The 25,635-nt window shown below is 40.1% G+C and overlaps 1 protein-coding gene, 1 long non-coding RNA gene and 2 pseudogenes across 8 annotated transcripts; 2 read left to right on the top strand and 2 right to left on the bottom strand.

Moving 5' to 3' along the window:
• Window positions 1-1,715: 1,715 nt before the first annotated feature.
• Window positions 1,716-6,277, top strand: LOC148919797 (uncharacterized). The gene is made up of 2 exons (XR_016124072.1): window positions 1,716-1,777; window positions 6,015-6,277. It is a non-coding gene; the product is annotated as an uncharacterized LOC148919797 (long non-coding RNA).
• A 1,980-nt stretch (window positions 6,278-8,257) lies between these two features.
• Window positions 8,258-11,992, top strand: LOC107881432 (ultraviolet-B receptor UVR8-like; annotated as a pseudogene). The gene is made up of 9 exons (XR_016124071.1): window positions 8,258-8,371; window positions 8,673-8,819; window positions 9,329-9,363; window positions 9,498-9,642; window positions 9,832-9,942; window positions 10,042-10,102; window positions 10,405-10,502; window positions 10,632-10,717; window positions 11,724-11,992. The product of XR_016124071.1 is annotated as an ultraviolet-B receptor UVR8-like (transcript).
• Window positions 11,993-12,774: 782 nt separating this feature from the next.
• Window positions 12,775-18,853, bottom strand: LOC103336158 (2-methylene-furan-3-one reductase-like; annotated as a pseudogene). Its single transcript, XR_016123546.1, has 5 exons — window positions 18,536-18,853; window positions 14,193-14,291; window positions 13,684-14,006; window positions 13,424-13,583; window positions 12,775-13,254 (listed from the first exon to the last, which is right to left on the bottom strand). The product of XR_016123546.1 is annotated as a 2-methylene-furan-3-one reductase-like (transcript).
• Window positions 18,854-21,676: 2,823 nt separating this feature from the next.
• LOC103321472 (Pentatricopeptide repeat (PPR) superfamily protein) lies at window positions 21,677-25,053 on the bottom strand. Of its 5 annotated transcripts, none has more exons than XR_016124070.1 (4): window positions 22,931-23,019; window positions 22,227-22,766; window positions 21,976-22,076; window positions 21,677-21,816 (listed from the first exon to the last, which is right to left on the bottom strand). XR_016124070.1 is itself a non-coding variant. In XM_089045795.1 (4 exons), the coding sequence occupies exon 1, from the start codon at window positions 25,008-25,010 to the stop codon at window positions 23,508-23,510; it is 1,503 nt and encodes a 500-aa protein (XP_088901921.1). In that variant the 5' UTR covers window positions 25,011-25,053; the 3' UTR covers window positions 21,677-21,816; window positions 21,976-22,118; window positions 22,227-22,766; window positions 23,196-23,507. The 5 variants fall into 5 exon arrangements, 4 of the variants coding, with proteins under 4 accessions (XP_088901921.1, XP_088901920.1, XP_088901922.1 ...); XM_089045795.1 differs by lacking the exon at window positions 22,931-23,019 and adding an exon at window positions 23,196-25,053 and having other exon boundaries at window positions 21,976-22,118; XM_089045794.1 differs by lacking the exon at window positions 22,931-23,019 and adding an exon at window positions 23,196-25,053.
• Between the last annotated feature and the right edge of the window lie 582 nt (window positions 25,054-25,635).

Here is a 25,635-nt window from a genome sequence, read left to right as displayed (position 1 = left end):
TTCTCATATGGTCAGGGCATGGAAGTGTGGGGTTGAAAGAGTAGTGACAAAGCGTTCAATAACAATTCCTCACAAACTAATTTTCACCTTATACTAAAGTCTAGGAAATGCTAATACGAATTTCGTACTAACACATAATTTCTGATTTAATAAAATCTCTGCTCCCTGAAACAAATAAAGAAAAAGTTATCTTGGTTAAAAAATTCCTAAGCTCCTCTGGCTTTTGTGAATCAACTGAATTGGTATGACAAATGATTCCTAAAAAGTTTCTCATAAAATATTCGTAAATAGTTGAGATGACAAATGATACTGAAAGCACACACTATTTTGGCATTTGTACTTTAACTAAGTATCTTCAGCATTGGAGCATGAGTATCTGGTTTTTTATTTGGCACCATATGGATTCAATTGTTAGACTTATAGTCTGAATTCAATGTTAGTATCTTCCTTGTTTTACTTGTATATGTTTAGCTAGTACTGGAATACTTTATGTGAGGTAGATGGGGTAAGAATTATGGTCTAAGCTTTAGATATCCTCACTTTTCTAGCTGCTGCTTTTTCTCTGATTATGATTTTGTAGGCTACTTTTTGCCCAGTTAGGCCAAGTCATTGCCTTGTCTACTGTAATGATCCGCTAAAGTGATGTAACAACTCATTTGCAAGCTTTTCGCGTGCAGAATGTGAACAAGAACCAATAAAAAAATTGTGAACAAGAAACAATTAATTGACTGGTGCAGAATGTGGATTGGAGAGAAAGGCTGGCGCTGCAACATGTCAAATCTCTTTTCTCAAAAGAGGCAAGTTCAACTTGATTGAATCTATGAGTTATCTACATGTCATTCATATAAGTGCTGGCAATTTTTATATTTTGTTGAGTTTTCTTTCTAACCAGTACATTGATTGGATCAACATTTAGGTCATTGATGTAATTGCAGCCAACACGAATGACATGGGGCCTTTGAGCCTTGATTTCTTCAGAAAAAACAATTTGTCAGCTTCATGGAAAGTCATTGGGGAAAATACTTCAATTACAGATAAGGTTAGTACGTCTGTTATGTTTCTTCTTGATTTTTTAACCATCCCTGATAAATCTTGTGTGCTACTGCTGCAAAAATGTCAATCGTTTGTTGCTTGCTGCTGATTGTTTGCGTTTTGGATTGTCTGTATAAAGATAAATTTTACAGCTATAGATTCTAGACAAGAGACACCTAAGGTTAAAGTGGATGTATCTTCAGGTGGTAATATCTTTTCAACATTACTTTCTGTTGTCCGTAAAACGTTTCTGCTTTCTTTTTTATTTTATTATGATTTGCAGGTGATCATGCTCAACTTGTTGATCCTGCAAAACTAGCCCGACGGGTAATTATCATACTCCAGTGTGCTCTATGTTTTGCTTGTTATATGTTACTTTTTTTGTCAAAGCTTGTTATATGGTTCTTGCTTGCTTGAAATTGTCTAATCCATGTTTGCAAACTCAGAATGGAAATGAAATAAACTGTAATTAAACCAAGGTTATGTTTACATGGGCATGCTCCTGTTTATTATTTTTTCTAAAGGTTCTAATATGTGCTTTTATAAGCACTTCTGCAGCAATTAAGAGAGAAGAGACGCGAAAAGTGTGCATATGAGTTAGAGTTATCTTATACAGGCTTCCTCCAACAACCATGGTATGAATTTTCTGTCACAAGATACTTGAAATATTCCAAATCTGTGTACTTATATCTCAACTTTTGGAGTTAGTCAGCATCCAATAGAGAATATAGTACTCTTACTCCAGGTTGGCATTACTCTTACTCCAAGTTAAGTAATTATATTATGTAGCCCTATATTAATAATCCTTTCATTATTGGTAATGTTATCTAGATTATATATCTCACAATTACATTATTTTGGCTTGTTGTGTAACACCCCGACCCCAAATTTATACCGTATTTTAAATTATTTAAGTGGAATTGAGAAATTAACCGTGGGATAGGGGTATTTTAGTTATTTTCTTATCCGGAAGGAATTTGGGAATTCCGGTTGTATCGCTTGCGTAGAGCACGGTGAGATGAGTCCGTAGACACGTAGTGGGCTCGAATCGGAGTATGTAACGAGAGAGATATGATCAAATGAAGCTCAGTGGCATAATCGTAAATATTTTGAAGTGGGTTTTGGTTAAAAGACGGAACTGCCCCGTCATCTCTCTCTCTCTCTCGGTCTTCTCCTTGCGCGACACCCCCGCATCGCTCACCGACGGCTTGTTTTGGCCACTTGCCGCCACCACGGTGCACCACCGCCACCCGCCGTCGGGTTGAACCGCCCACCCACAACCTTTCCGACCATTCCCGACGGCAACCGCCGAATCCGCGGAAAAAGCTTCGGAATCGCGCGGTTTTGACAGAAACTTCACCGCTCCGTTTGTCGCCATCCGCCACCATTTCCAGACGATCCGTATGGATCTTGAACCTCGAGCTGTTCTTGCTGCTGCTGGGTTAGATTCGGGAGATTTATGCGCTTTGGAGATCGATTAAGAGAGGGAAGTTTGGCCTGTTTTCGGCCTCCGATTCCGCCACTTCCGGTCAGTTTTTGGGGTATGTCCAAGAACAAAAATGACTCCAAATTAGGTGTATTACCTAGGGTAGGAGTCTTGGCTCACGATTTGGAGGTTTTCCCGATGCGATATCGCTTTAGACACACCTGCCGGCGCGTGGGCTATAAGCTGAGGGCATTTTTGTCCCATTGAAATCCTCTCGATGTCACGAGCGTAGGTGTGCTCGGATCTCATTTGGATACAGCTTAGAGTTCCGATCGGATATCGATATCGCGTATTTTCGAGTTCGCTAGAGTGGACCGTTGGATGGTCCTGAAATTATAATATGTTGATCGGTATTACCGGGATCATGTAGGATTGATGGATCGTAAAATGGAGTCCCGGATACTCGAAAATGCCAACCCTAGGTTAGGGTTTTAGCTACCGTCCGATCGTGCGATCGTGAGCGATCCAACCGTCCGATCTGGACCAAACTTGCGGACGTGTGTCCTAGACCTTGTAGAACCTATAGGAACTTTCGGATCATAATTTGGAGGTCGTGGGCCCCGCGGGCCTGTTTGACCAAGTTTGGGTAGTTTGACCCCGGGTTGACCTCTAGACTTTCGTTGTAGTTCTACCATCCCAGGAGGGTTAGAATGACCTTAGTGACAGGTCTTGAGTGTTGTTGAGTTAAATGGATATTATGGGTTTAGGATATAAATTAGTGGATATAATTGGGGGAGTTTATGGTATGCTTTATTTGTTGAGGTTTATATAAGATTTGAAATTATATTTTGTATATTTAAATTGTGTGGATGTTTAAAGGTAAATAAAGCGATTGAATGTTAGCTTACAGTGCTATCGCACTACCCCACGTACCCCATACTATGATTGTGTGAGGGTGGTGAGAATGTAGCGGACCAGTGTGAGTCGTCGCACGCGTCTTTGGATTAGCCGGCGTGTTAGGACCCCATCGTGGCCGGGTGCGTTCGGACGTATGAGGAGATATGATTGTGTGAGGTGGTGAGAATGTGCGAGCCCGGTGTGAGTCGCCGCGCGTCTTTGGATTAGCGGCGTGTTAGCGGACCCATACGTGGCGGGTGCGTCCGGCGTATGAGGAGATATGATTTGTGAGGGCTGGTGAGAATGTAGCGGACCCGGTGTGAGTCGCCGCAGCGTCTTTGGATTAGCCCGTGTTGCGACCCATGTGCGTGGCGGGTGCATCCCGGACGTATGAGGAGATAAGATTGTGTGGCGGGTGAGAATGTAGTCGGAGGCCTAGTGTGAGGTCGCCGCGCGTCTTTGGATTAGCCGGCGTGTTAGCGGACCCCATACGTGGCGGATGCGTCGACGTATGAGGAGATATGATTGTGTGGTGGTAAGAATGTAGCGACGTTAGCGTGTGGTCGCCGCAGCGTCTTTGGTTTAGCCGGCGTGTTGCCGGACCCCATACATGGCGGGTGCGTCGGCGTATGAGGAGATATGATTGTGTGGTGGTGAGAATGGCTGACCGGTGTGAGTCGCCGCGCGTCTTTGGATTAGCGGCGTGTTGCAGACCCATCGTGGCGGGTGCATCCCGGCGTATGAGGGAGATAAGATTGTGTGGTGGTGAGAATGTAGTCGGGCCTGGTGTGAGGTCGCGCGCGCCTTTGGATTAGCGGCGTGTTGCGGACCCCATACGTGGCGGATGCGTCGGCGTATGAGGAGATATGATTGTGTGGTGGTGAGAATGTAAGTCGAGAGCCTAGTGTGAGTCGCCGCGCGTCTTTGGATTAGCCGGCGTGTTGGCGGACCATACACGTGGCGGTGCGTCCCGGCGTATGAGGAATATGATTGTGTGGTGGTGAGAATGTAGCGGACCGGTGTGGTCGCACGCGTCTTTGGATTAGCCGGCGTGTTAGCGGACTCCCACGTGGCCGGGTGCATCCCGGCGTATGAGGAGATAAGATTGTGTGGTGGTGAGAATGTAGTCGAGCCTAGTGTGAGTCGCCGCGCGTCTTTGGATTAGCCGGCGTGTTGGCGGATCCTCATCGTGGCGGATCGTCCGGCGTATGAGGGAGATATGATTGTGTGAGTGGTAGAATGTAGCGAGCGCGGTGTGAGGTCGCACAGCGTCTTTGGATTAGCCGGCGTGTTGAGACCCATACATGGCGGTGCGTCCGGCGTATGAGGAGATATGATTGTGTGAGTGGTGAGAATGTAGCTGGCCCAGTAAGGTCGCACGCGCGTCTTTGGATTAGCGGCGTGTGATAGCGGACCCCACGTGGCCAAAGTGCGTCCGGCGTATGAGGAGATAAGATGTGTGGTGGTGAGAATGTAGCCAGCCTAGTGTGAGGTCGCACGCGTTTTGGATTAGCCGGCGTGTTAGCGGACCCCGTACGTGGCGCGGTGCGTCGGACGATAAGGAGATGTGATTGTGTGAGGTGCCGTGAGAATGTAGTCGAGGCCCGGTGTGGTCGCCACGCGCCTTTGGATTAGCCGGCGTGATTGACCCATACGTGGCGGTGCGTCCCGGCGTATGAGGAGATATGATTGTGTGAGGGCTGATGAGAATGTAGCCGGAGCCCAGGTGAGGTCGCATGCGCCTTTGGATTAGCGGCAGAAAGTGTTGGACCCATACACGTGGCGGGTCGTCCCAGGCGTATGAGGAGATGTGATTGTGTGAGGGTGGTGAGAATGTAGCCGTGCCCGGTGTGGTCGCACGCGTATTTGGATTAGCCGGCGTGTTAGCGGACCCCCATATCGTGGCGGTCGTCCGTCGTATGAGGGGATTATGTGTTATGTTGATGGGTTCTCACGTGTCGTAGGTTTATCCGGCGTGCAGATAGGTCCCATACGAGGCCGGGTGCGTCCCGTCGTATGAGGGGTGATATTGTGATTGTGTTTGGTGAGTTGTGATGGATAGATCCTAGAATGTATGTACTTGTGTGGTGGTAATGGTTTATTTGATATTAGGAGCCATGATAGATACGAAAGAGCTACGTGTGGCTTGATCCCTTAGTAGGGTACGTAGACAGCCTGAAGTTACTAGGTGCAGCCACAGATTAGACCCCACTTAGGTGGTCTTATTGAGATTGGTTTGGACCTCGTTGTTGGTCCTGAAACTTGGTTGAATTGAGATTGGTCCTGAGGACTAAGTGAGTGAAGGTGTGCGTAATTAGATTTTGATTTTGGTATATGCATGTTTGATGCATTAAGTTATTTTAAAGACTTTGTGGGCGTTCGCTAGAATCATTTGAGGCGGAGGCCATTTATATAAATTGCATGAGATTATATTGTGCATCTTCTTGGTTGGGTTACAAATGCGTTTTATGCGGTGGAATTTTGGGAAAATGTTCAATTATGAGGAGACTCTGCAAATTTGCGAAAGTCTCGTGCCTTAATCCTCTATGGTAAAGAGGACGTAGATTTAAGGAGTAAACCGGCGTGGGTGTGATGTCGGGTCTCCGCAGGTTAAATCTCGGGTTCCGGAAATTCGGACGGGTCCTGTCATGTTGAGCAGATTCCTAGGCCATGGAAGTGGATCTAACGAAGCTACTCCTAGTGGTAAAAGTTGAAGAAATGCATAGGAAAATTGGTGATGATGAATGTATAGCTCTATATACATATGGAGAACTGGACTTGAAGGATAATTAGGTATAGGAATTTTGGTGTATTATTGTAATTAGGCTTGCTTGTAGCTCTAGAGTACTTTCATTTTTTAGATTTTATTTTGTTCTATTGTACTCTTGATATTCTATTTATGAAAGAAACAATTTTTTAGTATATATATGTATTCTGTGGGTAATAACATATTTGAGTATATATTTCTGATACCATAGGAAACAAGAAAAAAAAACTAAAATGTAAAATTACGTCAATTTTATAGTTAATAACTGTCATCTTAGAGTTAATAGACGACAATATTTCAAGAAATCGTTGTCTTTACATTTAATAGACAGTTTAGTAAACAAACTCAACGTCTTCGGATATAATAAACGGCATCTTTATATAATAGACGACAGTTTTTTAGAAAGAACCATCATCTTTAAAATTAATAGACGACGGTTCTTTTAGAAAAAGTGTCATCTTTACATTAATAGATGACGGTTATTTCAAAAAAATGTTGTCTTTACATCTAATAGACGACAGTTAATTACCGTCGTAGTTTGACATTCAAAAAGATGACGGTTGATTTAACGACGGTTTGAAAAAGAAAAAAACGACGGTGTTTTTCCGTCGTCTATTTCAATTTTTGTAGTAGTGTCATCTTTATAAGTGTGCTTGTTACAACATACAAATCTGTAACTCATCTTTATAGAATTCAAATTATGTAAGTAGGCATTGACCTGATTTAGCAGACTGTCTTGTTTTTGTGTTCATTAGCAGATTATGATCAATTTGGCAACAGAATGTAATACATTATACATACATGCTTGCTCAGTATCCCAAGAACCTTGGACAAGTGAGCATGCTCTCTCACTCACTCCTGCCGTGCTGTGTTTAACAATTTGTTAAGGATTTATAATGGAATAATAAAGGCATTTGTAACAATTCATTCATCCATTATTTCTTTTATTCTTTTTTGGGTCTTATTTGTTTATTCATTTTGGTATTTGATATATATATATATATATATTGTTTAAAAAAATAATAACATAACTCTCTGACGTGCTAAGGTTGACAATTTGTTAATAAAGAAAAAATGAAATAATAAATTTTAAAAAAAAATTGCCATGCATGAGGTGTCAAACGGGAGCTAGACAGACGAGCCCAACCCGTTTAAATGAAGCATGGCACGCACGAGCACAAATAGTAATGGTGTGCTCGGATGGTAAGAAATCTTGGGCGGGCAGGATAAAAATGAGGTCCAATGGATCGGGCCGCCGACATGAGCCAACCTTGGCCCGAACCCACTTCAAGCAAGGCACGAGCTCAAGCACGGCCCACTTAACTTCTTTTTTCTTTCTCAAATGTCAAAATGCAAAAATTTGACATCTAATATAATTGTTTATATAGTTTTTTTTTTTTTTTTTAATCATAAACATATATTTGATGTCTTTCATTTTAGGGAAATTTCTTGGATCCTTAATTAATTAAACATATCAACTACAAATTAATTTAACAACATTAGACTTGATATCTAATCAGTACATATGACATATACGCTTCTCTTATAATCAAAGTAAGACATTTCTTCACATATAAAATAATAAGTTGTTTAAAGATGAAAAGTTGAAGTGGACTTGTGGAGTTGTACACTTTTTGACCTCCGCCTTTTATATTGTTTGGATGTTTTGATTAATGTTTTCAAATAATTCATCATTTCTTGCCTCTAATTATATTTTTAATGTTTATAATTTGAATTATCAAGTGAAAGAAAGTAAATCAAGTGAAAAAACTTCAAATTAAATTGGTTGGTTCTTGGGCCTAAGTATGGCACGAGCACAAATACGGGCACAGCCCGGCCCATTTCAATGTGGACATGAGCTTTGTGCCGGGCCGGAATCAATGATTTTACTAAATGGGCCGGCACGGTATAGCACAAAAACTTTAAAAGCACAAGTTTAAATGGGACTGGCCCGGCACTTTGACACCTCTAGCATGATGTCCTATGCCACTGTTTCACCAAATTCTTCTAGAAACATTTAGCAGCTAGAGAAAGGATCCAAAACCTTTAATAAAAAAAGAAAAAGAAAACAAGGTATATCTCTGGCCGTCCACGTGGGTGTATCTTGTGGAATGTGCGGTATCCGGAGCTTTTGTAGGGTTGTCGACTGTTCATTCTGTACAAGTAAAGAAAATAGAAAAGAAGACGATAACGAAAAGCAAAGGGGGCGCTTCTTCTTACGGTGGCCGCTAATTTGGAAGCACGATCAGGTGACGGCTTGTTTTACTCTTGCTCACGTTTAAAATATAGATCGAATATTAACTTTTGGCAGCTTTATTTTGTTCTTTATCATTTAATAATTTAATGCTAGATGGAATATTATTATTTTATTTATGTATTTGCTTTGGGTGTATTTATATGCATGCTGCATTATTTTGTTGGGAAATAGCCTAAAATGTCATCCATTTCATAATTTTAACTAAAAATACCACCCCTTCCTAATTTTTTTACAACTACCACCTATAAATATAAAATTATTGTCCACTTATTGTTCTCATATCAGTTTTTCAGAAATTGGCTTCTCTCTCTAACTCTCTTGGCTCCATCTCTTCGGCCCGTCTCTCTCCCTCGTGTACCTCTCTCTCTTCGATGCAATCGTCTTTCTCCCTCAACGGTGGCTGTTCATCCAAGTGTAACTCCATCGTTGACATCCACGAGGTACAGTTCATAAACTTTTCTTTGAAATTTGGGGTTTTTGTGAATTTGGTTTATGGTGTATGGATTTGTATGAAATTGGTTTAGGGGTTTCTTCCAAATTGGTTTAGGGTTTTAGGGTTTAGAGGTTGCTCTGAAATTGGTTTAGGGTTTATGGGTTTGTATGAAATTGGTTTAGGGGTTTCTCTAGAGTCTAGGGTTTGGAATTGATGAGATATCTGATATGGGCTTCAGGTTTCCCTAATTTATTTTTCTTTATTGTGATTGTGATTTTAAGTAAGGATTGGGTGATGGGTTTTTATTTTGGGTCTTCTGATATGATTTTGATATTGGTATTTTTAGTTAAAATTATGAAATGGATGGCATTTTAAGCTATTTCCCATGATATATTGATAAACACAGTCAGAGTGCTCCGCTCTCTCTTTCTCTCTGCTAGGTTTATGGTTTCTTTCTAGTTTATAGTTTTATTAGTTTATAAACGTCTCCCTGCTTCAATTCAAGCACTGTTTCAGGTTCAAATGGCATCCGATGCTGCCATTGTCACTTGGTATCTATCTGCTCTCTCTCATATTTTTCACTATGCTATTGTGGTATTGTGCTATTCTGGTTGGTTGGTGAAGCACAGAGAGACACACACAGAGAGTAAAACACGTTTCATTCTATTTGTCTTACTATACACAGGGGCTCGGGTGAAGATGGACAATTGGGAATCGGGAACAACGAGGAGAAGGAGTGGGTATGTGTTGTCGAAGCCCTCCAGTCAAGGACTGTCCGGTCTGTTGTCGCTGGTAGCCGAAACTCTCTTGCCATTTGCGATGATGGCAAGGTGGGCCCCTTCCCCCTTTATCTTCTTCTTCTTCTTTACTTTGTCATTATCACTCTTTTGCTTCTTACCCTTTTCTTGTATTTGTGTGTATTTTGCACTTTTTTAAGTATTGGGTCTTGCTTTACTGAAATTTGGATACTTTATTTTGTTGTTGTAATTTTGTGTGTTGTGAATTGAACTGGGTACCAGTTGTTTACATGGGGTTGGAACCAAATAGGAACCTTGGGGCACCCTCCAGAGCCCAAAACTGAGAACATTCCTAGCCAAGTTAAAGCTCTTGCCAATGTTAAAATTGTTCAGGTAATTCACATATCATCGTAACCATGCTTGGCTTTGGAAATAGCTAATTGTTTGCATAAGTTTTCATCGAATTTAACTAGTGGATGTTTTGAAATATAGGCTGCTATTGGTGGATGGCATTGTTTGGCTGTTGATGATCAAGGCCGTGCTTACGCCTGGGGTATTTAATCGAGCTCTCTTTACTCTCTTTTTGTTTAACGTGAATATTTTGGATAAGAAGCTATTGCATAATATTGGGTTATCTTGTTTTGATTATTCAGAATCCAATAGAAGAACAAAATGTAACTCTTTTAAGCCGGATACCAAAAGATGGTTGCTTTTTAATTCATGTATATAACAACATCTAGGATATTTTATTTCTTCTGCTTCCATGTAGGGCTTTTATTTGGTTCTCTTGAGAGTGTTGAACTAGACCCCAGAGGTTACCTTTTTTATCATTCTAAGCGTACCAAAGTTGTGCAGGTGGAAATGAGTATGGACAGTAGTGGAACGCTGGTAGACCTTTGAGAAGGGATATAGTGATCCCTCAGTGCTGTGCACCGAAGCTTGTAGTCCGCCAGGTGAGTTACAAATGTCAAAGAGTAGAACATTGACCTGCATGATACGAATTTTTGGATGTGGGATGCCTCTGTTTCTCAAGTGACATCTTTTTCCATAAAGTTTTACATTTTCTGATTTTTACATCACAGGTAGCTGCTGGGGGTACTCACTCTGTGGTACTTACACGTGATGGGCAAGTATGGACCTGGGGTCAGCCGTGGCCTCCAGGAGACATGTATGTTTCCCTTAGACTTGACTATATCAATTTCTTTTCAAGCACTCCTTTGATGGCAGCCTACTTTCTGGGTTGTACTATATCAAACATGTTTCATACGTTAATAGTTACGTGCATAGTTGTAATTGAGAACTCAAGGGACTGTTATTTATCCTAGAATGCTCTGTGAACTTTTCTTCTTATTTTCATAAAACAAATTTCAACACCTGTGCGAGTACAAGGTCTTGATGCAGTGAAGCTCATTGCAGTTGGGGCATTTCATAATTTGGCTCTTCAAGAGGATGGTACTTTATGGGCATGGGGTAACAATGAATATGGACAGCTTGGAACTGGAGATACCCAGCGTAGATCACAACCTATTCCTGTCCAGGGTCTTTCTGGTCTTACTTTGGTTTGTAATACATTGCCTTGTATCTCTGTTTCATTTCTGGTAGTCATTTATGCCTAGCACCTTGTGTGCTTGTCTCAATTTCATCTGAATATGTGCCTTCTTCATATTGAAATCCACTGAAGTGTATTGTTCCAGACCTAGTTTTATTTCTTCATGATTGAGTTATCTTGTGAAGAAGTTTTGAATCTTTTTAGACCATATTGTCCTTATATACAGATTTTGGTTCAGCAGATTTGGGAGCATGTGATGTATTGGTGTGAAAAATGTGCATAGGCTTAAGGCAGAAGTGGGGCATCTATAGAGGTGAACTTATGTGGCAGTTAGTTGGGCTTGCTGATACAGACCTGGGTTTCCTTTGACACATACCTTTAGCGATAGAAACATTTAAAACTGCATGTATGATATCTTGCAAAAACAGTTTTGAAGACATGGGTATGTTTCTTTGTGAAGCCCTGAAAAAATCCCTTTATATCATTTAAAAGAACTGAAAATGCAAGTGTGTTAGTCACAAAATATTTTATGAGCCCCTTCAAATTTGCATTTTGTTATATATTTCAGAACCAAAGTTATAAAAGAAAATGGTTTTCCTCTTTGTTAATTGAGAATCATCTGCAGTTATGATTTCAGATCTGTAGATAACTTCTTGTTGCTGATATTGCTACACGGGAGGAGAATAGAACAGCTTGGAAAATGTGCAAGAAGAGAGAGCTAACTCATACACCGAAGAACAAATTGATGAAGTGAAGATCAAATTAGTAGAATTTGTGAGCTCTCCATTATTTATAATTATAAGTAGGAAGTATGTATGTAATAGAGCAAAGATTGGTTGACTATGTAATAACAATTGAATTTTCAAGTTTTATGAAAGAAATAATTTTTGAGCATATATATTCGTTAATGAAGCATTATAATTGGTTTTCTAGTTAAAATCGTTGTATAGAATCATAGGAAACAAAAACCTAAATGTAACAACTTGGGAATGTATTAGACGACAGATTTAAAGATAATAAAATGTAGTCTAAATTGTTAGAGTTCGGTGGCGATTTATTTTGCATGTCTAAATTGTAGTCTGTAATGGTTGTGTGTATTGTATGTAGATTGACTTAATATTGCTGTCCTATTGGATGTGTATTGTACTAATATTGCCTTTGTATTGCATACATATTGTATGCATATTGTAACCCTATTGCATGTATATTGTGATGTTATTTCTGTTGTATTGCCGTTATATTGCGCTAATATTGCCTCTCTAGTGTATGCATATTGGCCTAATATTGCTATTATATAATGACCAGAAAGAAACAACGTGCCTTTCAAAAACAGGCAGTCATGTGCATTATAATTGCACCTTAAGACATTGTAAGAAAGGAAGGTGGTTTGGGTGGTGGTTACAAAAAAAGGAAGGTATTAATAAATATGCAAATGCTTCGTGATGGGTTGAAGAAAAGGATGATTACATTTAGTGGTTTGATTATGTTTGGTGATACGATATGTTGTTCGTCTTAATCTTCATATATGTAATTGTTGTATTAATACTTGATACAAATTCATCTTGTAATCATCCAATTATTAAAGCTAAGTAAATGAAATGAAACAAAAGAAGAAGCCCAAAATAAACAGAAAGAGCAAGAGAACAAGTTACAAATCCTGTCTCATAACAATGCACTTGGAAAAAGTTTAATTTCTTATTTTTCTTATTTTTCACAAGCCCATATACACATGCAAAACTCCCAACTTCATATATAATACATATAAGCATCTCACATCCCCATTATTACATGTTACAACACTTTAAGTTTACACAACCAGCAGATTACAAATAACTCACAAATTGTCTGATTGCCTGCCTGCCTGCACAATCTCTATCATCTTTCTTATGGGATGGGATGCACAACCACCTTCCCTGTAGCCCTGGAAGTTTCAAGGTAGGCAAATGCTTCAACAGTCTTGGAAAAGGGATATGGGCTTGTGGGATCAAGCACCGGCTTCACCTTCCCACTCTCCAAGTATGGCTTCAGCTTCTCCAATACAGTCCCAGTTGAAGTCAGTACAAAATGGACTGCCGGTGGTGCTGCTGCACGACCTGATACTATTGTCACTACTTTCCCACCTTCTTTCACTGCCTTCACTGCCCTATCAGACTCCCCTTTTTTTTTTTTTTTTTTTTTGGCGAAAAACATCATAAAATAATATGAGTCTTTGATTCATTCCTGGTAAATAAATAAACCAATAAACTCCCCTGTTGGTGGGTGCATGCCTTATACGGATGACATCATGTATCGAATTGTTAAAGAAACCAGAATGAAGAATCTTACCAACTGTATCATATACCACATCAAATTTCTCAGGCAATTCCTCAAACTTCTCCTTGGTGTAGTCGACCGCCAAATCAGCACCCAAGCTTCTCAACAGCTCCAGTTTTCTAGTGCTTGCAGTTGCTGCTACTTTGGAAGCACCAAAAACATGCTTTGCTAGCTGCCCAAATTAGTGGAAATGGTTTCACTTTAATTCCATATACAGTTTGTGGTATATATAGCCTCAGGACATTTTGGTATTAGAAATAAAATTACTTTACCTGAATAACATGTGTGCCCACCCCCCCAGCACCTCCTAAAACAAGAATGGATTTACCAGCAGAAAATTCAGTTCGTTCAAGCCCTTCATAGGCAGTCTCAATAGCCAGGGGAAGGCTAGCAGCTTCAATGAAACTCAGATTTTTGGGTTTCAGAGCCAAAACTCTTTCTTCTGCAGCAGTGTACTCTGCCAAAGACCCAAACCTTTTTGGGTTCTGCACAGCTTTCTCATTGAGATCCCCATATACTTCATCCCCACCTTAAACTTTGTTACTTGGCTTCCCACTTTCACCACCACACCAGCAACATCATACCCTGGAACAGTCTGCAAAACAAATTAATTCAAAAAACAAGAATTCTTTCTACATTCTTTGTCACTTGCCAGCCCAGCTGTTTACTAGTAACAGTGAACATGCTAAATGGTAACATGCAATAGAAACATAACAAGGTGACAAAACTTCCTCCATTAAAACCCAATTCTGAATAAAATGAAAGAGAAAGAGACTCTCACAGGTAGAGGAGAGTCAGTGGCCTTAAAATACCCAAACATCCTCTTGTAATCAACTGGGTTAAGAGCTGCAGCAACCACCTTGATGAAAGCTCCTCCTTGCTAAATCCCTTGCAATTATTGCAAGAGCTAAATTTTTGCAACCTTGGCCTTCACTGCTGGCCATTTTCCTTGTCCTCCTATACACATGGTACTCTTCGACTAAAACCACCACCCAAAATCATAGATATGAAACCAATCTCAAAACCATATCAGATGACCCAAAATAAAAACTCATCACCCAATCCTTACCTAAAATCACAATCACAATAAAGAAAAATAAATTAGGAAAACCTGAAGCCCATATTAGATATCTCATCAATTCCAAACCCTAGACTAGAGAAACCCCTATTTGGAGAAACCCCTAAACCAATTTCATACAAATCCATACACCATAAACCAAATTCACAAAAACCCCAAATTTCAAAGAAAAGGTTTATGAACAGTACCTCGTAGATGTCAACGATGGAGTTACGCTTGGATGAACAGCCACCGTTGAGGGAGAAAGACGATTGTGTTGAAGAGAGAGAGGTACACGAGGGAGAGAGACGGACCGAAGAGATAGAGCCAAGAGAGTTAGAGAGAGAAGCCAATTTCTGAAAAACTGATATGGGAACAATAAGTGGACAATAATTTTATATTTATAGGTAGTAGTTGTAAAAAAATTAGGAAGGGGTGGTATTTTTAGTTAAAATTATGAAATGGGTGGCATTTTAAGCTATTTCCCGGGCTTTTTGTACTTGTTCTTGGGCTTTGCCCTCTTTTTATTTAATTCTTATTAATTGTTAAAACAAAGTGCGAAAGAATATTTAAATGTATGCAGTATGCACTGAAGAAAAGAAGGGTGGTTCCCTTTCCCCTTTCCCTTCTGCTCTCCCCGATCAATATCTCAAGGTCATTGGAACCTTAGGACAATCTTCTTTCTACTTCTTCTTGCCATCATCCTGTTCCTGTGGAAACAGTGGAGTTTGGTATGTGACGACTGACCTCTGTAGCCGGATTGCCTGCTACAGTAATGGCAATAATTTTGCACAGACAAAACAATTTCGAATGCCTTTGATTTGAGGAAGCATCTTTTAGGGGCTGGGGCAAATACTACACACATAAACACATAGCTGCTGTGATATCAACATAAATCCCTTCTTTCCTTTTTCCAATGCGAAACAAAATACTATTAACAGTCAATAAGGTACAACAATTACAAACAGAGTTTACACAGAAGTAATAGTAATAGATAGAGGAGATCCAATGGCTACCGCTAAAGCTAATCCTAGTCATAAAACCAACTATAACACTAGCAATGTGACCTGAAAATCCTAATCTCTGGTAACTTGTTCTATTTAGTTTTTATTCTAGTTACTTAATAATGAGTGCTGTTATTTAGTTTTGATTCCAGTAACTTGTTCAATTTAGTTTTGATTTTAGAGGAGGTAAGATATTGAATGCTGTTATTTACCTGGCTTTTGTTCACCAATATTTGTTGTATTTGGTAGCAAAGGATATATCCCATCTCCCACAGAGTTATCTATCTACCCAACTTTTGTTTTCCAGCATCTCCATTTCACTTTATTTGTTGGTGTTCCTCTTTCAGGAAATTATCAGAATTATGCTTATCATGCGGGGCCAAGATAGGATTAGCCAGTTGCCTCATCACCTTCTTTCTCGTATCCTTTCCTTCCTGCCAATCGAGGATGCGGTAGCTACTAGCATCCTTTCCACAAAATGGACAACATATGGACCCTAGTCCCTGTCATTGACAACTCAATACAAGTCGACCAAGATCAATTTGTAACGACCCGGTCCTAAATACATTGGTAAATATTAATTTATTCAGTTAAAAGATCATTTTGCCCATATAATATTTTATTAAGTTTAAAGTTGACTTTTTGACCGTGAAGGAATTTGGGAATTTTGATTGCACCGTTGCGTAGAGCATGGTGAGATGAATCCGTAGACACGTAGTGAGGCAATCTGAGCTATAACGAAGAAGTTACGAGCAAAATATTATCAGTGGCATAATCGTAATTTTTGCAAAAAGGGTTTCATAAAAATCTGATCTCTCTCTCTCTCTCTCTCTCTCACCCCGCTCAGCCTTTCTCTCTCCTCACGATGACCACCACAGCCAGCCATGTTTTGGCCGGCGGTTTTCTCATCCGGCCACTAAAGCTGACGGGGCCTGTACCAAAATGACCGGGCCTCCGTCTTCTTCCAACCCCAGCCAGGTCCCGCCTCCTGCCGCCGCGATTTGGCCGGAAAATCAAAGAGAAACTGCCGGTTTTCGCTTGAAATTCTCCGACTTCGTTCTCCGTCATCCGGCCACCATTTCCGGCAAGTGAGGTATGCTTTCTCACCTATTTTTCATGATCTAGCTGATGGTTGGGTAGGATTGCATCAATTTTGGGCCTAGATTGTCTGATTTTCGAATTGGATTTTGGCCGGTTTTTGGATCGCGATTCCGGCCAATTCCGGTCAGTTTTTGGGGTAGGTCCAAGAACAAAAGTGGTTCCAATTGGGGTGTTTTATCTAGGGTAGGAGCCTTGAGTCGTGATTTTGAGTTTTTTCGGCGAAAGGTTATTGTTTCGGACACCCATGCGCTGCCGGCGCGTGTGGCGGCGCGTGGGCACTGTAGAAAATGGGCATTTTGTCCCGATGTAATCTCCTTGTCTTCACGAGTGCATAGGTGTGCTCGGATTTTAATTTAGATATCGTTTGATCGTCGATCGGATATCGCATATTGTGCGTTATCCGGGTTCGATAGGTTTGAACTGTTGGATAGTCTTAAATTTATAATATGTTGATCTAGGCACTCATAGAATCGTGTAGGAATTCACGGATCGTGGATCGGAGCCCCGGATGTTCCGATTTAATAACTTGAAGTTTGTGTTTCATAATAACCGTCCGATCGAGCGATCGCGAGCGATCCGACCATCCGATTCGGACCAAACTTTTAGGACGTGTATCCTAAACCTTGCATAACCCATAGGAACTTTCAGATCAGAATTGGGAGGTCGCGGGCCCTGTGGGCCCGTTTGACTAAGTTTGGGTAGTTTGACCCTTGGTTGACCATGAGTCTTCCGAGATAGTTTTACCTTCCCAGGAGGATTAAAATGACCGTAGTGACAGGTTTGATCGTTAGTTGAGTCACGTTGATTATGTAGGATTTAGGATATTAATTTATTGTTTTAAACTGGGGGGTTATTGGATGCTATAGTGTGGTTGAGGTTTTTGAAATATTAGAAATTTATATATATATATATAAAGAGATTTTGGGCATAAGATTGAGAAATTTGTATATAATAATAATAGTAACATTCAATCGGGAAATGATATGATTGCTAGGTCTCACGTGGCGTAAGATTTTCCGGCGTTGGACAAACCCTATACGTGGCGTTCGATTTTCCCGCGTATAGGGAGATTATGATATAATTGTTAGGTCACACGTGGCGTAGGATTTTCCGGCGTATTGACAGACCCCATAAGTGATGTTGGATTTTCCGACGTATAGGGAGATTATGTGATTATTAAAGAGATGAATTAAGGGTTGTTATACTATGTTAGGAAAGAAAATGTTACAAAAGGATTGTGATTGATAAGTTGTGATTTAAAGAAAAGGGAAAGGGATAAATTGTAGAATTTGTTGTTTTGTATTACTGTTATTGATTGTTGTTATTGGAACCGGGATTTGGTTGAAAGAACTACGTGTGGCTTGATCCCTTAGTAAAGTGCGTAGGCGACCTAGGGTAGTGCCTAGGTGCATCGCGAGCTAAATTTTACTCATGTTATTTTATTGAGATTGGTTCGGACCTTGTCGTTGGTCCTGAAATTTGGGCGAAAATGAGATGCAGTCGTGTTAGGAGGCTAAAACTTCGTATGTTGGATATTTAGGAAGTTAGATGATGGAAATTGCATTTGGCATTCATAAATGTGTGAGTTTATATTTGCCTTGTTTAAGGTACTATTTGGCTTAAGGACCTTATTGGTAGTTTGGTTACCGATGATTTGAAGGTCGGAGGCCAAGTTTGTGAATTGCATGAAATTATCTTGTGTATGCTGTCGGTTGGTGATATTAAATATGTTTTATGCATGTTGAAATTTTTGGGAAATGTTCAATCTACAGGGGAGATTTTGCGAATTTTCGGTAGAAAGTCTCGTGCCCTTATTCCTTTTGGGAAAAGAGGATATAGTTTCAGAATGGGCTCGACATTGGGGTGATGTCGAGAATTCCACGAGATTCGTCTCGGGTTACGAGGAATTCGGGGTGGGTCCTGTCACAATTCTACACCATTGTCAACTCAAATCTACACCACCCGATGGCTGCGCCTTTTCCACTTCATAAGTTCATCCTTAAGTGTGACCGATGCACCAGTCATTCTGCAATCAACAATCTGATTCGGGCCGCTCTTGACCGCCAAGTGAAGGAGCTGGACCTTTACATTGCTCCACATGACATATAGCATAAATTCCCGCTGCCTATGGAAGTATATAAAAACCAGCATCTCAAAGTTTTGAAATTGAGCAGAGTAAGGGTTCATGATGATGAGCCACCAGGTTCTTTCCCATCTTTGAAGAATTTGCAAGTGGATATCTCGTATGCTTGTGACGAATCCTTGCAAAAATTCTACCATCACTGTCCTGTTATTGAGGAGTTGAGAACGGAAGGAGAATTGGACACATTTCCTAATGTCTATTGTCAGTTCAGAAAATCTCAAAGCACTATACATCAAGCTGCAGTCTAATTATGATGATGATGAGGAGGAAGAGATATATACCTTTAAAATTGAGGCAAAGAATTTGGCGAGCCTTTTCATTGACGAAGACATATTGACAGATTACGAAATGGAAGAATGGATATCTCTGGTTAAAGGCAATATTCAAATTGGGTGGGAAGATTACCAGTACGGCATGGGTGGTAGAATATTCTTTAATAATGCTTTCAAGATAATGAGGGGATTGACCCATGTTATGACCCTAACCATTGGTGAGAGGAATATTGGGGTAAGATTGATTTCATTTTGGTAAACTATTTGGGATTTACAAAAAAGGTTCTCTAGAGTTCCCTGAGTTCCATCATTTGGGATTTACCCAAATAGTTTACTAAAATGAAATCAGTCTTACCCCAGTGATCCTTTCACCTAGGGTTAGGATCCTAGCATAGGTCAATCCCCTCATTATCTTGAAAACATTATTAAAGAATATTCTACCACCCATGCCGTATTGGTAATCTTCCCACCTAATTTGAATATTGCCTTCAACCAGGGATATCAATTCTTCCATTTCGTAATCTGTCAATATGTCTTTGTCAATGAAAAGGCTCGCCAAATTCTTTGCCTCAATTTTAAAGGTTTATATCTCTTCCTCATCATCATCATAATTAGACTGCAGCTTGATGTATAGTGCTTTGAGATTTTCTGAACTGACAATTGACATTAGGAAATGTGTCCAATTCTCCTTCCGTTCCCAACTCCTCAAGAATAGGATAGTTATGGTAGAATTTTTGCAAGGATTCGTCACAAGCATACGAGATGTCCACTTGCAAATTCTTCAAAGATGGGAAAGAACCTGGTGGCTCATCATCATGAACCCTCACTTTGCTCAATTTCAAAACCTTGAGATGCTAGTTTTATATACTTCCACAAGTAGCAAGAATTTATGCTCTATGTCATGTGTAGCAATGCAAAGATGATGGAAGTGATCCTGCATATGAGAATGATTGTGGTAAGCTTGTTGTATTTAACGGCTACAAGGCCTGACATAATGTTTGCAGGTAGCTTATTAGCTAGGTTCATGCATTGTCCTATAAAGAAATACTATGGAACAGCTAAGAGGGTTTTGAGGTATATCCAAGGCACAATTGATTATGGTATTGAATATCAAAAGGAAAAGAAGCTATATTAATTGGATATTGCGACAGTGACTGGAGTGGAAGTCAAGATGACATGAAGAGCACCTCAGGATATGCTTTCTCTTTTAGAAGTAGTGTGTTTTCCTGGGCATCTGTCAAGCAACACAATGTTGCTCTCTCCACAGCTGAAGCTGAGTATGTCAGTGCAAGTGAAACAACTACTCAGGCTATATGGTTGATGTTTGGGCTAGAGGATTTTGGTGAATTGCAGACAGAAGCAACTCCATTGATGGTAGATAATACTTCTGCCATTGCAATGACCAGAAATCCTGATTTCCATCAAAAGACCAAGCATATCAACCGCAGATATCACTTCATTCGAGATGCCTTAAAAAGAAGATGTATTGGACTTGAGGTACTGCAAGTCCTGAAGAACAAGTGGCTGACATTTTCACAAAAGCTCTGCCTAAGGATCGGTTCAAGTATTTGAGAGGTTTACTTGGAGTTAAACCAATTAACAATTTAGAAGGGAATGCTGAAATATAAATTGTTTTCTGGTTTAATCCATAATTCGACAAGTGTAAGGCTTAGATGCTATCATATTGGAGGACTTATACGTCCTAGATTTATGCCAAGTGGTAGAGCTCACATTGCTGAACATTTTGTAAGACTAAATATGCTCTTTTCCATTCATTGTAAAGGGGATAATTCCGTTGGAATGAAATGAGAGCGTGTGCATTGCTATATTCATTGCGCAGTAACAAACGCTCTCTCTCTTCTCAATGATCTCTCTATCCTCTCTCAACTTCATTTTTCTTCCTCTGTTCTAGAAACTAAGCTCTGCATATTTTCAAAATCTCATCATCAGATAGATCAGATCAGATGCTTTGAGTTTTGTCCTGTTGTGTCTTTTTTTTATTTTATTTATTTTGTTTTGTTTTTCCCTATTTTGTTATTTACTTTGGTGACACAAATACCTTTGCTATTTGTTTATGTTTTTCCCTATTTTGAAATTGCGGCTGTGAGAAAGTATTAAGGAGTATATTTCACTATTTCCGTGAGATTGTTATATTCATTCTTGTAAGTCAACTAATAGGATTTTGTTTTAAGTGCCTGATGTGGCCCATTTGAAGTTACAACTCTCTCTCTCTCTCGATTTTAGGCATGCAATAGGATTGAGTAACTAAAACCCACGGCATTTTTTGAAGACTAGTGACAAATGCAAAATACATCACATAGCCACCCCAAGTAGGTGGTGGATATGATTCAGTTTGTATAATATAATCCATCAAGCTGCTGCTATCAGAAGGAGTCACAATTTGTATGTGCCAGTACCTAAAACACTCGATAATCTAATCTTCTCCTTCAAAAAAGAAAAACAAAACAACAAATCCAAGCATAACAACGAGTTCTTTACTACTTGGTCCGCAAGACAAACTAGTTACCACATGACCTTGCAGAATATATAATCAAGATTCAGTTTTCAGCGAATACATTCAATAAACCACCAGAGAATAGGGCCAAGTCCCATCTCTGGTTGTTCAGCTGAAGCCTTAAGAAACCTTTCCCGGTGTCTTTGTACTTTGTACTCAGGGCCGTAAGCATACTATTTTCATGTCACTCACTTCTGTTCTGTAGCTCCTTTTTTTACTCTGGCAAGAAACAATGTACAACCTTGATAGGTGAAGAACACAAAAATGGGGGATAGAAAATCTTGGATTTTCCTCAGGGCAGCAGGTGGAAGCACTGAAAAGGATGAAGTTTAATTGCTTTAAATCAGACCCGCACCATTCAATTTAACCACAAGCACCAAGGAAATTACTTTAAGAAAATCATTCTAAAAAGGTCAAAGTATTGACTGAACCCAAATTCAGGAAGAAGGGCAATGCAAGAACATCTACTTACCTGAAATTAGCAGGAGAAAAGACCCCAATACAATCATCAACTGATGGGTTTTGCAGAACAAAATCCCAACGTCACCCATTCTCCAGTGAATGAAACCCATTCTGCAGTGAAAGAAACCCATCAGTCAGCCCAATAAGTTATGCCTTCACTCACAGTTGAACAATAAGAGGCAATCAAAACCAGACTTCCCTTTCAATTAGGAGTGCCAAATATTGACAAAGAGATGGGACAAAATCATCGAGGTGGCTTACCCTTAATCCTACAACTGTAGGTGAGGCTTGAATATAAGCAAGGTCATGAAGAGCAAAGGTTGCCTTCCTTATGAATACAAATTCTTGAAAGAGGCTGCTCCCCGTGCGAACTTGCCTTTTTCAAGGCTTGCAAAAACCAGTTTTATTTCTTTCATCACACACAGCATCATAATTCAATCAAGAATCTCAGAAGAAGAAACTGAATTAAGAACAAGAGAGGAAAGCCACAAACTTGAAACACAGAAAGTGGAAAAAAAAAATAGAAAGAAAAAGATTTAAGATTTAGTTTGTAGTTCAAGGGGAGAGTGATGCAGCTGAAGATGATGGGTTCGTGAGTTCCAGCGATAGCAACAACTACGGAATCTAAAGAAGATTTGACCGTGCTCCCATTTGCAGCAAACAGTGCTCTGCCTTCACAGTTTTAACATTTTCAGCAAATGTTGCCGCTGTTAGGTGGTTGCCAGGCTTAACAACTTTTTTTTATGCGCTCTCAATGGCATCATATGGCTAGGCATTCCAAATCCCCTGTTTTGACTGGGGCTTTCCCATTACAAAAAAAAAGTAATTATAAATATTATTATGAAAGGATTTTTGTTTTGCTGACACATCTTTTGAAAGGAAATTGAATATTGCACTGAAAGGGATAATAAATCATTTATCATGCAAGGAGCCAAGCATGGTTATGTACACAACATTCAACGAACCTCTACATCCAATGAAACAGAACACGATGATGAACTGAAAACCATGCCAAACGATAAAGGTGCTTCTCCTTGTTGGTGCAAATATTTTGCAGAAGGAAATAAAAAGACAGTTTAATTTTAAGTTTTCAAAATGTCTTGGTTGCAAACTCATTGGTCCTGGAGTAAGTTTACAAAACATGTCAAGGAGTATATTTATGCCTCAGTAATTAGCACACTGTGCAATTTACATGGCACAGCTATACAATGCATAAAACTTGTGGTTTACCTGGTAAATGGGACACGTCCCTTCATAACTGTGCACATAACCATATACTGCAATATCAACCTTGTACTTCTGCCACAGTTTCCGAAGGCTCTCAACTGATTCTAGGCCGTTCTCAATGAACTTGAAGTTAGATCATGTCAGCTCTCTCTCTCTCTCTCTCTCTCTCTCTCTCTCTCTCTCTCTCTTCATTCCACCCAGGTAAATTTAAAGAGGACAAGGTCAATATAAAGTATGTCTTCGAAATCATCAATTCAAACTCACTACAACCTGATCTCATATATCAGTAAATTAAAGAGCACATTCAAGCTCTCTTCATGGCTCTACTGCTCTATTTCTTCTTCTATCTCTCGTGGCCATTTTCTCCCCGTATCTCTGAAAAATATCCGCCAAATCAACCAACCCGACCTCCCTCAGTTTTTTCCCCACCTCCTCAAACATCTCCACCCCTTCCTCATTTGAGTAGTAATGCAAAAACTTATTATAATCAAATCTAGGCACCTCAAGTCCTCTTTTGATCACTCTTTCCACATACTTGGTGGCTTCTAGTGACTTCCCTGCCTTAACCAGACCACCAACAAAAATGGTATCAAAATTCACAAGAGGATCCGATCCCTTCCTTCCTCTCTTTCCCAAATGTCCTTGCAATAACATGATATAAGTGTGCATGTTAGGCTCACACCCCTTTTTAATCATCTCCCTAAACACTTCTGTTGCTTCACGCAATTTTCTTAACCTTAAAAGGCCCTTGATCATCCCATGGAACACGTTAATATCCGGTTTTTCAATCCCTTCCACAATCTTATATGCCACTCTAACTCTACCTCTTGCTAAAAGGCCGTAAACCAGTGAAGCCAATGCAGAATTATCTGCTTCGATCCTTCTCTTTTGCATTTCCTCGAACACCACATGAGCTTCCTCAATCTTCCCCCTTTTACACATCCACTCAATCACAAGCCTATAAGTTGAAAGACCCAAATCATCCATCCTATTCACCCTCATCATCTGAAAAACCTTCAATGCCTCACCGTATCGATTCGTCTTGAAAAGGGTCTCCATCATTTTCTCAATGGCACCAATATCCGGGTCAAACCCTTCATCCACCATCAAATTCCAAATCTTTGAAGCCTCAATCAAATCACCCACATCACAAAACCCTTCAATCAAACACCTGTACGTAACCCCATTAGGCCCAATCGACTCCTTCAACTTAAAAACTATGAACTTGGCCTCAGCAACAAGCTTAGACCCACAAAGACTCTCAACCACCTTATTCAAAGTCTCCAAACTATAATCAAACCCATACCCATTCATGACATGAAAAAATTCAACACACTTGTTCAACTCCCTGGCCTTGGCCAAGGTCTTTAAAGCAATAAGAAAAGTCTTATCATTCACCAAACGTCGTCGTCCCATTTCATGGAGCATGTCCCAGAGGAGCTGGATGTTCCTGGCCTTGCCGATGACGTCAACCATTTTGTTGAACGAGACGGTGGTGTGAGTGAAATTGGGGTGGGTTTGGGTGTAAAGGAAGAAGAGATAGACGGGCCGCCATGAAAGAGGGAAACTGTTGCAGACCTGGAGGAAGAACTCATGGGTGAGTTGGAAGTTGGACGAGTTGAGGTTTGAGTGGAGGCGTGACTCGGGCGAGTTCTGCTGCTGGTAGAGGATGGTGCAGACTCGGAGGAGGTGGGCTGGGTTCACTGGGGATGAGGATGGGGATGGGGTGGCGAGTTGCGTCTGAGTTGACTCGGTTGTTATGAAGCGGAAGAGGTTTATGAGGGGTTTTGTGAGGCTGCTGCTTCTTTGTCTGATCATCTCTACGATTTTGGCTCTATTTTCGACCAGGTTTTGCCGCGTCTGACTGTATCACTTTTTGACAACCAAAACAAACCGTATGACTTGGAACCTGACTCGGTCGGCCCAACTCAGTAGAGTTGCTGCTGATTGTCAACTAGTTGGGTTGGGTCAATCTGCAGCCTTGCCTTTGTGGGCTGCAAACCAACGACTGAATGAGCCTCTGACGAGTTGAGCCATGGTTATTGGCAGCAGGCCCATGAGTTGACCACTTTTTATATAAAAATTATAAATAAAAGCTTTTATTAAACCATAACATACTAATACTGCAAAATAAATTATTTGGTCTGAAATTATAGAATAGTACGGTATCACATGTTAGCTGGTGATACTTTCACTTAAAATTCGCCATATGTATTATTTTTTGACAACTGGATTCAACACTCATATTTACTTTAAAATTAAAATTAAAAAGATTTTTAAAAAACTTTAGAAATAAAAAAACCCAAAAACCACCCGTTTCATCAACAGTGATCCCCCACCACTGTCTTCCATGACTACTGCCTCATTCTCTCTGTGAATTTGATGACACCCCAACACATGAATGATTCCACTTTTACAATCATTAGAAAATAAAAAAAAATTG

The sequence above is a fragment of the Prunus mume genome, linkage group LG2, assembly GCF_029339155.1.
Source record: "Prunus mume cultivar Tortuosa linkage group LG2, ASM2933915v1, whole genome shotgun sequence".
Lineage (NCBI taxonomy): Eukaryota > Viridiplantae > Streptophyta > Magnoliopsida > Rosales > Rosaceae > Prunus > Prunus mume.
Note: the sequence above shows the minus strand (reverse complement) of the source record. Positions and strands in the feature narration are given on the sequence as shown.

Excerpts from the sequence above, each read along its gene's own strand:
- LOC103321472 (XM_089045795.1), bottom strand. The coding sequence starts at position 25,010 with ATGATCAGACAAAGAAGCAGCAGCCTCACAAAACCCCTCATAAACCTC.